Consider the following 12,566-nt stretch of genomic DNA (forward strand, 5'->3'; position numbering starts at 1 on the left):
ATGTGACCACAGTCCTCCTAGTGGACGCCCATGGCAAAAATTCTCTGGGCAGATTTCTCAGCGTTAGACCTGACGTTGGACTTATTACATCGACTGCACGAACGTTTATTCAAGACGGTGTTACTACCGAGTACGCTACTCAAGTACTAGGTACGACGCTAGATAATGGACGACTATACGCTCATTTACTGACCAAAACATCGAGAGTATTGTATGACCACGATACGCAGACTAAAGCTTACGAACAGCCAATTAAAAATGACTGGAAACTTGACGGTCGTCAAAACAAAAATCGAAATTTCGTGCGCAATACTGATTTTATCTCACCAGAAGCTCCCCAGGCGGTTTACGTCTTTCCTACATCCATCCCTTACTACTCTGAAAGTGTTAGCGAAGCTTCTCAACCCAAACCAATTACCCAGCATGAAATCCTCAACGAGGCTCAATCAAATAATGCCCGAGTTGTTTATGAACAGCCAAAGCATATTGTACGGCCAGAAAATCTTCAAGTTGTCAAAGTTAATGCTCAAAAAGATTATACCAAAGATAATTTAATCTTTCACAAGGATCAACCAAGTGACCAAGGGTATAAACCATCAAAAGTTCGTGCTTGGGATAACTTGCCGACATTCACTGTGCGAAATGAGTTTTCACCTTCTGGATTGTCCTTTATTGATCTTCCTGATTTTGACGCTAAAACTGAAAAATCAAAAATTACCACACAGGCTGACCGTAAGGCAAAATTCCTTTTTAAAGCCGGATTACTCAAACCTGATCCTATTCAAATGGAAACGGTTACTTATACAGGTTTTGCTGATTTTACTACCACCGTTGCAAATACTGTAATTGTATTCACCCCTCACACAACAGAAGTTACTCAAAATACTGCCCAAATAACTAAGATTGCGGTTGAACCAACCATCAATCCTACATCAGTCCATAGATTTCCTTTTTCAACAGAAATAACAACAACAGAATCGCCTGATGAAGAGGAAAATGAAGAAGAAGATCTTGAAACGGAAGAGCCAACCGAACCAACTGAATTTACTACGGAAAGGGACTATCCGACATATATTACAACAGAAGAGCTACCAACTACAACCACTGAACTGACTAATGAAGAGTTAGAAGAAATGTTCAACATATCTGGTCCTAGTACCGTAACAATTAACAAGGAGGATCGCGATGGACAAGTCACTGGACCTGAAGAACCGGTTGATTTGGCTGCCAAAATGTCAGTTCTTGCAAATGAACAGAAACAGGATGGATTAAAATCATCGACAGAAACGGTTCTATTCTCTCCAGATGTTGTTCAACCATCTGAAACTCAGCCTGTTATGCTCTCTACACCGAGTGCCGAAGATATTGCAAAAATTCTCGCCTCACTTCAGGCGCAAGCTAATCAAGCTACGGAACCATTAACTAATACACCTTCAACTGTCTTTTTCGATGATGTTACTACTGAAAAAGAAACCACAGAAGTACAAAGCGGCAACGGTGGAGCTAAAACCATATTCTTTGAAGATGATTTTTCATTTGAATTGACTACAACACAAGCTAAACCTACTGAGCCATCTGTCACGGTGGCTACATCACCAGAAGATCAAAGTTTACTTTTGACTACATCAGAAAAATCCACAACCAGCACGCACAAAGAAGAAAAGTTAACAACAGAAAAGGACATTTCAACGACACCAGAGGATTCTGAAAATGAAATTGATACAGATAAAACTACCTTGATGAGTGATAATGCACAACTTGAATGTACAGGAAATATGAAAGTTATTCCATCTACTACTTATAAGACTTTAACATATCTGACCACATTTTATATTCCTCTGGAAGATAGCACCAGTACGTCTATAAGATCTAATGTTATGGTGTCCAGTGATATTTCTCTGGAAACTGTTCCCTGTAGCGCAATTCGACCTACGGATGTTGTTGAATCTAATACAGAACCAACTCAAATAAGCGAGACTGTCGAAAGTACAACAGAAGAAAAAATAACAACGATAATAGACGATTCGGTGTTAGGAGGTAAAGACACCACTATCTTCCATGAAACCACGCTTCCACAAGAAATTACTACAGAAAAACGGCATGTAACCGAATCTGAATCAGAAGCCACTGAATCTACTACGGACGAAGGGGATGAAGTGGAAATTATATTAAAAACGCTCTATACAACTTATACTTATCTAACTACATATTTCCAAGATGCCACTAGTTCTGTAGCTAGTCGTATTGTTGTTACTACTAATGTTATAACATCTACATTAGACCCTGGTAATGACGCAACCGATCCAGCTATCGCCGGCCTCTTAGATGATACCGATGTATCTGCGTATAAATCCAGAACTGTATCGTTCGATGATCTAGCAGATATTCAACCAACGGCGGTTAATGGAGTTATGCCCACTCAACTCGTTGATAATGAAAAATCATTGAATCATCAAAATAATAATGATGAAGTTGAAAAAGCCACGCCAGCTCTTGACGACAAACATTTGCAAACTGTTAATGGCATTAAAACTTTTTACACCACGTATACGTATTTCACGACTATATTTGTAGACGGAGAAACGGAAATATCAAGTAGAACTGAAGTCTATACTAATTATGTAACACCAAGTGCTTCTGGAGATGTACAATTGAATATTTTACCAACAAAATTGCCCAACAATCCAGACGGTTCTAAAGATTACGTCGAAAATGAATTACAAAATCGTTTAAAAACTCTCAAATTGAATGGCGAAAATAGCTATAGCAGCATAAATCGACAAAAAACGGCCAGCATCAATGACAATGATAAAAATATCCTTCAGGAAAATGACATTATTCCATCCGTAGCTCAATCAAGGGACGGATATGTTACATTAAATCGAGAAATTAAAAAGGAGATCGACAATGATATATTAGATTTAAGCGATTATGAAACAATCTCAACGATGGTTACAGATGTGCGTAGTAGCACATCTAAAGGCGATGAAAGGATTATTGAAAATATTGATAAAAGGAATGTATTAGTTGAAGATCAAATATTTTCGGAGAGCAACAATGATAGCGAAATTATACCATCCCCAACACTATTGCTGCAAACATCTTATACTACTTTTACTTATTTCACTACGATGTATCAAGGTACTACTTCAAGTAATGTTGTTAGTAGACTAGAAACTGTCACCAATGTTGTTACAACTACTTTAACTCCAACTCGAGTAGTTTCGACAGAAGATGCTAGTCAACCTGTAACATATTTCACAACCTTTACGTATTGGACAACATATTATAAAGATGGTCAAACCAAGGTAACTAGCCGAGAAGAGACAGTGTCCAATATTGTTACACCAGATTTTAGAGCAACAGAAGCACCGGATGCTATAATACCATTAGCAACAAGTGAAATAGAACAAATAAAACCAACTGCAACATTAGATAGTAGTATTGGACAAACTAACTCTCCTCATGATATATTACCTTCTTCAACTAATGAGGAAGAATTAACTACCTTCTTCACTACCTACACTTATTACACCACATCATATATTGGTGATGAAACAGTTTTAAATAGTCGTCTAGAAACTGTAACAAATGTTTTAAATAAAAGTCAGGATGTCACTGACAATCAAGTTGGCAGAGCTATAAACTCTAATCCAACCAATAATATTTTTGACAAGAACGCCGATATCAGACCAACTGGATTGTTATCGACTATTGTTGAGACCATAGAACACGATGGTACCACTACTATATTATCGACTAATGTATTTGGTACTTACATTGATGAACTATATGCAAAAGTCTTAGAAAGTACATCATCTATCCTTACCACTATCGCACCTAATACTGTAAAAACAGAGGTAAAACCAACTGGAATCGTAAGCATAAATCAAGGAAAAATAGTAGATGCCGATGGTGTAAGTACCTTATTTTATACCACTCAAGCTATTGGTACTTATGTGGATGACCTTTACGCTCAAGTAACGGAAAGTACCAGTTCTCTAACAGTAAATTTAGAAAGAAAAGAAGCATTAGGTACAAATATACCAACGGGTCATCGAACAGGTCTGGTAAGGCGCATAGAAGGCAGCATAATCCAAAATCAAACAACTACATTGTATGAGAGTAAAGTTTTAGGAACTATTATAGATGGAAGATACGCCCAGGTTATTGAAAGTACTTCTAGTTTCATTTTGCCAACTGCTACTCCCGTTTCAAATATAAATGATATTGTTCCAACTCCAACACGAATTTTGGATAACGAAGCAACTACTACTGCTATAGCACCTACACCAGTAGTATTGGAAGGATCATTAAGTGATTCATCATCAAAGGCCGAAGAATCTAGTACAGAGGAAATTGAAGAGACCAGCGAAGAAGAAACTGACAAAAGTAAAACTAAAAATAGACCAGGATTCCAGCCTAAGAAAAATACCTTTACTCCAGCTATTAGACCCTTTGCACCGCGCCAAAGGCCTCCATTTGCACCCCGACGCAATAAGTCAGGTTCAACAACAGCAGCTACAATAACCCGATCTGATTTCACCCCTACAGTGACTGCAGTACCAGCGTCCAAATCGAATAGGTTTGGTGGTAGAAGAACTTCAACCAGTAACCAAGCGATTCAACCAACAGCATCTGGCGGAAGAAGGTTTGCTAGACCAAAAGCAACATCTAGTAGCGCGGGAGGGCGCAGAAGTAGTAGTGGTCCTATCAGACCTACATCATCAGGATTTAGACGAAATGGAAATACAAGAGCACAATCCTCTGCTGGTGGTATTAGACCTAGTTCTTTATATGCTGGAAATTCGAGATTTAGAATTAGACCGACGGCTGCCACTGGACTGAGTCGTTCTCCAAGCTCAAAAATTGTTACTGAAACACCACCAGATGGCGCTGAAAACGATCTAACGACCTCCATTACAGACGATCCCACAGATATTTTCGGAGATACGGGCGAAACAACACTGGCTTTTCAAAGCACTACGGAATCTAGCCGAAGAACTAATAATCCATTGTTGCGATTTAAAAGACCTCCAGCATCTCGTCCTAATTCCATTTCTCGTACAACTCAAAAATCCACTACAAAGAGCGGCTTTAAATCGAACAAACTGACAACAACTACACCAAAATCGAGAACAACATTTGCAAGATCAAACTCCTTGTTAAACAGACCAAGAGCAGGTGGTTTATTCCCTAGGAGGAACCTGTTTACTACTAGTACTACACCGCCTCCGGATGAAGAAGAATATGAGGATGATGAAGATCTAGACGAAGAATCTGAAGAAGGTGACGAGGAAGAAGATACCGATTATGATAGTTCCTTATTCAATACTCAAACTGAAACAGCACCAACTCAACCAACCTTTGAGGGTGGAAAATCATTTGGTTTACAGATTAGACCCTTCAAACGAAGGGTAAAGAGACAAGTTGCGCACTCACGATTCAGGAGACCTACAGGAAGAACAACCGCAGCTCCACCTCCTGAGCCACAACAAGAGGAACCAACTACTGCAAAATCAACTCTGTTCCGAAATCGTCAGACAAATAAATATCAGGGAAATAAATACAAGGCTCCAACTACATCAGCCCCGCCTGCCACAACTAGCGGATCTACTTCTGGTTCGCAGAGAAAAAGAATTTCACCATCTAAACCAACATCCAGCAGAACTCAGTTTACTCTGAGAGAAAAGGATACTTCAAGTAACGGTAATAGTAGAAGCAATTTTAAATCTAGGAGTGCAGCAAGCAGACGAACCACCACTAGTTCACCTAGGTCGAATAGCCGCTTGAGAGGTGGATACCAGACTGAATCATCTGTTAATCGGAAACCTACAACAAATAGCCGAAAAACATCTAGTAGAACTAGAGGAAACAGTCGCAGACAACCAATTACAAATAACAATCGTCGAGGCTTCCAGAATGAACAGCAACCAGAAGACGATTTTGTTGCACCGAAATTCGATGGTACTGTAACAGTAACATATCAGATACCAATTGAAACCACTATATCCGTAGTTAATGGCAAAGTTACAGAATATCAAAATATTATATCTGCAAAATTGAGTACTGAAGTTCTGGGACCAAAACAATATTCGACATCAGTAAATCCATTTGGAAAAGAAGTTAAGGTTCTTTTAAGCGAGAATACAGCTTTGGGAAATAATGGCGCTACATTAATTACTCAGTTTATTCTCAATGAAACGCCAACCGCTAGTGTTACTTTTACACCGACAACCATCGGTGGCCGTAAAACTTCATTTTCTCACGTTATTCCTAGTACGGTTTACAACGTCGAGGAAGTTGTAAACACTATTCAGCCGGCCATAGCCGCACAAGCACCTCTGGCCAATATTTTGTTATCGCAGTTGTTGTTAGGTGGTGCATTACCTCAAAATCCTTTACTAGCTTTACAAAATAATGCTGCTGCCTTACCAGCAGCTTTGCCTGCTGCTCCAGCTACACCCACAACTGAATTTAAAACTCGGTCAAGCACAAGAGTAACAACAGTTACTAGTACTTTAGAAACCGTCCTTCCTCTTACTTTTAGAGGCAAGGAAATTTTAACTACGATATATGACAGCACAACCCAAGTAATAACCGCTATTGACTATTTTACCGACACTATAGTTGTCACGCCAACTGTACCACTTTTCCAACAACAAGCGCCTCAATTAAATACTCTTATTTTGCCACTTCTCCAGCAACAATTACAGCAACAACAAGCCAATCAGTTGCTTCAAAATCAACTATTACTACCACAAACCCCCGCGAACGTGTTCAGTTTGAACGATGCCTCACAACCACAATTTCATGACGCGAGTCAAAATTTGGATCCTGTCATTGAAGACAATGAACCTGTTCAGAACCAAGCTGTAGAAGTGACTAGTCGAGCTCCCAAGAGAAGTACGAAAAAAAATAAAAAGAAATCTAACGCATCTAGAGTAAAACCACCAAAAGAAACTAGTATTGTTACTTTATATGTATCCGGAAGGACTCCCGGTGAATTCTCGACGGTCTTATCAACAGTTACTCTTGGAGAAAATTCAAGAAGAAAACGGGAAATTCCAGTAAGACCGTCTAAAATAATCGAAACTGAGGCTTTTAGCACGGTCGATTATTTCGATCAGATTGTCCAACCAGCAACTAAAGAAATTCAGATCGAACCGACAGATTCCGTTTCGAAAGAAACCGAGAGCTTGGAAAGCATAATCGGAGACGTTCCTAAACATTTCCGCACAAAAACACCAGATATTTTTAATTATGGTGGATCAAAGGCTACCAAAAAGTACACAATTAAATATGTTAAAGCGTCAGGTGACATTGGAAAGGTCAAATCTGACGATAATTTTTTAGCGTAAATGACCTTAGCAGTATCACTGCCCCTGATGATGCCAAGGTCGAAACGTCAAAACTAAAATTTAGGGGCCTTTTAAGTGTACAAAATCAAATTAACCATACTAACAAATACGATTACGTTTCGAAGAAAATTGGCAATACAAATATAAATAAATATGATACTAAAATAAATTACGCTAAAATACGAATTAAAAGAGAGTTACAAAACACCACGAATAATTCAGAAGAAAAAGCAAACAATAGAAGAAGGGTTGTAAAAAAACTAATTAGAAAACAACCGATATCAACTACCACCGCCAGTAATACTCTAATAGACGATCAATTACCCTTTGGTCATCATTTCAGCTTAAAAAAAAGACGACGTAAAGTTAAGATAAAAAAGAAAAAACGTATTCTAACATCAAATCAGACAGGCGAGACACCAGACAATAATTTTCTTACAGTACTAGAAGAACAAGGTCAAGCCGCAACTAAGCCTAGAAGAAAATTTGTAATAACTCGAAAAAGAGTGATTCCAAATAAAAGCAAGTCTTTTAGTATTCAACCAGTTGATATAAATCCGACAACAGAAATATTAAATACAAAAATGATCATGCAAGATACATATATCGACGTTCAAATAGACAAGAATACAAATGATTTTCCAAGTACACAACAATATCGAAATGAGAAAGAACTCGATCTGAACATTAAAGAAACTGCAACTGAAATTACGAATGAATTTGATAAAGATGATGATAACGTAGATAAGGATCTAGAAGATGCTGAAGAACAGGAGGACGATACTACAGAAGATAATGATGATGACAATGATGATGATGATGAGGACGATGATGAGGAAAACGAGTATGAGGATGACGATGAAGATGAAGAAGAAGACGAATATAATGATGATGACTTAGATGATGAAGAAGAAAATGATGGTGAAGAATATAACGATGCGTTAGAAGAAAAGAACTTGGCTATTACAACCACAAGTATTACTACTGAAAAATCTGAGATGGAAGAGCAAACTACAGAAAGAATAACAACTACAGAAAATATAATTACGACAGAAAATGTTACTCCAAAAGATGAAAACACCGAGGAAAGTACTACGGAAAATATTGAGACTACGACTGAAAATGTTGAAGAAAATAAAAATGATGATATTGTTCTCTCAATACAAGAGATACCTGAACATAGTCCTCTTGTTCCCGAATTTCCAGAATCAATTAATTCTCAAATCCTACCATTTAGAACAACAATTATTTCTAGTATTGATTACGCCACTAAGACTATGAATGTCACCGTATTGCGCACGTACACTCTCGTGGTTACACAAGTAGCCGATTACCAAGAGACAGTAATTTCGACTACCGAAATTAGACCTCAGATAAAAACTACAACCGTAACTGAATCTGCCACAAGTTTTACGACATTGACCTTACTTAATTTGGATAATGTGAATAAAATTACTGATGTACAGTCGACTTCTCTTTCAACTTTGGAATATAATCCTTCTTCTCTATCAATACCTAACTTAAAAGGTGAGTGTTAATTAATTTGTTTGTATATTATTAGATATGTATCACGTAGTTCAATATTTATCTTTTATTGTTGTATATATATAAAGATTTGTAAAATTTTTTTGGTTTGGTTGTTAATTACTTTGTTGGTATTAGAACTTGAGGATTCCGAACCGCGAAATTTAGCCACTAGAGTTATGTCAAATGGCGTTGAAGTAATTGTCGCTGGGGACAAAACAACTTATCCAGGGGATAAAGAGTTAAAGCGCGTACCGCCGAGTATTCAAAAACCGGTGACGCTCAAACCTAGTACGCTTACCGATCACATGTTAATGTTGTTACCTCAAGAAACGACAGCAGTAAGGATTTGGGAAATTATTTATAGCAGTATAGTAACATTTTCTTTAAATTTTATAGGCTGATAATCAACTTGATCCCAACCAATTCGTTGTGAAGACCTGTTTGACTACCTTTACCTACTTGACAACGTATCTAGAAAAGGGCACTACAACCGTGTCCAGTCATGAACAGATTATTTCAAATGTTGCAACTGAAGAAAGGATGAATACTGGAAAAATACTTCCAACCCCAGCTGTAGGAATAACTCTAACTCAGGTAAAATACATATAAGATAGGTTTGGCAAGCTTATAACTAAATAGTTATTAGAATAAGAAGTAATTAAGAATAAGAATCTTAAGTGATTAAATTGTAGTATACTAAATTCTAAAATAATATTTCTTTTTATGTCCAAGCTCTTTCAATAAGCTTTAATTTTTATCGAAGATATTTAATTACGAATCAGAAGTCATTATTTTTGAGATTTTTCACTTTGTTAATTGTGCAAATGAAGGTTACTAAGTACTGCACATAATATATCGATAAAAATACACAACATTTTATAACTGAAACTGTAACTTTTATCCGAACAAGTTGAACCAACGTTAGAAAAACTGAAATATAAGCAAAGCGATTTTAGCTCAAAATGAGTGAGAATACGAGAATATCAGAAAAGGAAGCGACCTTATAAATGTCCTGATTGATAAAAAACATGGAGAAGTATACTGTATGCAATAAAACATAATCATAGAGAAAATAAAGAGAAAATAGTAATTAATTTACAAAAAAAAAATTGAAAAATATCAGTGTTGTATTTTCAGATGTATTTTCATATCGATTACTAATGGAATTGCTCATTAGACAAACGAAGTTTTCAGTTTAAAATTAAGCACTAAATAAAAACTATATTATTAATATATTGGCGCAGACTCAAAAATAGCACAATTGCAAATAGCAAAAATTGCATCAATTCATTACATAACTATACACGGTTTTGGACCTGAGCAACCAAAAGCTGTAAATTGAGGAAGGGGGGTTGAACACAAATCAGCAGGTCGTTTTTAAAAATTGGTTCTAGTTTTCGAAATATTCAATACCGTGATTTCCTTGCTCCACGCTCGTGTCGTTTTGTGGGCAAAAATCAAAATGTGAATACAAAAAATGTATTTTAAGAGATATTCGAGTTCCAATATTATGGTAATTTTGAATCAAATTGTCTATTCAGGCATTAAACATTTTGTAATCACATCCGACAAATATTCCTTAATAGATTAAATATTTTTTTTATAACGAAATGGCTTTCATTTACCGGTGATGAAGACGAAGTTTTTAAGGCATTCTTTGCACTTGTACCTGTACAAATTGGCAATGGGCCATTGCCCGTTTGTGGAACTGGTTGCGATACTGATGATACGTCAGGATGTTTATACAGTGCTATGTTTTTTAGTTTATACTGACGACGTTCATCGAGCAAAAGTAGCAATCATCTATATGATATTTCTGTTATCTCCGTTGATGTTGACACAGAAAATGAAAAGTATAGATTTTCACCACAGTGACCACTTACAGAACAATTTCTGTAGCCAGTTCTTGTCAGTGTTTACCACATCAAAACCAAAGTACTCCAAACACGCATCGTTAAATGCAATTCTCATATATTTTCTACGGTTACCGAACATATAAAAAAAATATGTAAATTTTCTCTGAATTATCACACGTTCCGAGGAATAATCACAGCACAAAAATAAGTTTCAAATAATTTTTACCCTGCACGAACTCCTAAACTAGAACCAATCTTGACACATGGATTGGAGATCTAAGTTTAGGCCACCAAATAATGTTATTTATTTGTATTGGTTATTGTTTCTCATCTGCTCGGGCCCAAAAGTTGACCCGAATTTGTAAACTTGTGTTATTTGTAGATGTGTAATACTAGTTCTTATGACTAAAACGGCGCCATATTCCAAAGAGTCCTTGAAACGAAACGAAACGAAAGTTACCATATAGGATATTAGTCCACTGAAACACCATGTTGAGTTTTTAAGGACATAAAACAATGTTGTAAATAAAATGCAATTTATTTTCTCTTTTCTTTACGTAAATTAATGCACAAAGACGAATTTGTTTATATAAAATGAAAAGAAAAATAAAAAATATAAAATGAAAGAAAATAAAGTGAATTAAAATGACTTACTAAATTGTATGTCTGGTTTGGCTAATACTAATTCCGTCCTCGGACCCAACTGATGATTATACACACGAGATAAGAATTATATTGTCGTTTACAATTAATTGTTCTGTTTTTTGTTCGTTGGTTATTGTTGCCTTTTTCTTTCTTTTTAATTCTAATGCTTGCTTCTGGTCCCACTCACGACTCTTGGCTGTTCTGACTTATTCTGTAATTCTTGACCTTCACGCTTGATATTTTTCTTTGGCTTATTCTTTAATTCTCTCACTTCTATTTCTTTTACTTCTTACTTATTAACCTTGATCTGTTCTGACTGATTCTGTAATTATTTTGTTCTTTGACTAATTCTGTCAATCTCACACTCGATGCACCGTGTTTTATCATTGAAGCTCCTCCATCGGGTTCTTAGTGGTGGCTGAGATGGTTGGTTCAAGAAACACTTTTTTGCACCCTGATTCGTTCAGAATTTCGGGGAGGGAAAGACTCTTCCAGCTAAGAACTTCTCACGCCGATGAACATGTGCGTTATGGATTCTTAAAAATATCCCACGATCTCGGTGCTCCTTGAAGTGTATGGTTATAGCCACCATAAGAAGTCTTCTATCAGATCTAACTTCTTATAAGGGCTTCGTTTAGACCCAGTACCTGTACCACCATTATCCGGAGCACCAGACAACGAGCCGATGAGACATCCTTTTTGCTAGCAACGTGTTTTCTGTTTGCTCGTTGCCTTTGTTATCTTAACCTGGCTTTACCAGACATTCGATATAATACGATATTTCACTTTGTTTCAAGTCATAATAATTTTCTCATGAGACAAATATTACAACAAACAGTTAAATGGTCTAATAAATTAGCCCTAGACCACTAAACTATATAAAAATAAGAGATATTATATTTTTCCTAAACTTAAAATAAATAATTTTCTTAAATATAAATAACTGTAATTACGTCGCAACACATCAATTGATTTAATTTTAGGACGTTCTTTAATGTCAAGGATTTACACTAACAAGCCTATAATTACCCGTGCATTGAAAGAAGAATTTTAACGCTTAATCAACAAAATTCAGCTACGTTTAGGTAAAATAGCTCTGAAGAAAATCGACAAGAGTGTGAAATTCGACAGCTTAAAGAATAATTGTGTTAATTCGTTGGAGCTTGTAAAACTTCAT

General features: G+C 36.4%; 2 protein-coding genes across 3 annotated transcripts in view; both read left to right on the forward strand.

The window, feature by feature from the left end:
• LOC143199428 (uncharacterized) overlaps positions 1-7,361 on the forward strand; it is a 120,478-nt gene extending 113,117 nt beyond the window's left edge. The window contains exon 3 of the mRNA XM_076409278.1: positions 1-7,361. Coding sequence (XP_076265393.1) covers positions 1-7,361 — 7,361 coding nt within the window.
• The window catches only part of LOC143199309 (uncharacterized), a 23,703-nt gene continuing 17,830 nt past the window's right edge, over positions 6,694-12,566 (forward strand). For both annotated transcript variants that reach the window (XM_076409074.1, XM_076409156.1), the window contains exons 1-3: positions 6,694-8,888; positions 9,024-9,226; positions 9,285-9,482. In XM_076409074.1, the coding sequence (XP_076265189.1) occupies positions 7,946-8,888; positions 9,024-9,226; positions 9,285-9,482 (1,344 nt within the window). In that variant the 5' untranslated portion in view covers positions 6,694-7,945. The remainder of the gene's footprint in view (positions 8,889-9,023; positions 9,227-9,284; positions 9,483-12,566) is intronic.

The sequence above is a fragment of the Rhynchophorus ferrugineus genome, unplaced genomic scaffold, assembly GCF_030347505.1.
Source record: "Rhynchophorus ferrugineus isolate W39M unplaced genomic scaffold, kcgeb_rfMv2 rfM1, whole genome shotgun sequence".
In the NCBI taxonomy this organism is placed as follows: Eukaryota; Metazoa; Arthropoda; class Insecta; order Coleoptera; family Curculionidae; genus Rhynchophorus; species Rhynchophorus ferrugineus.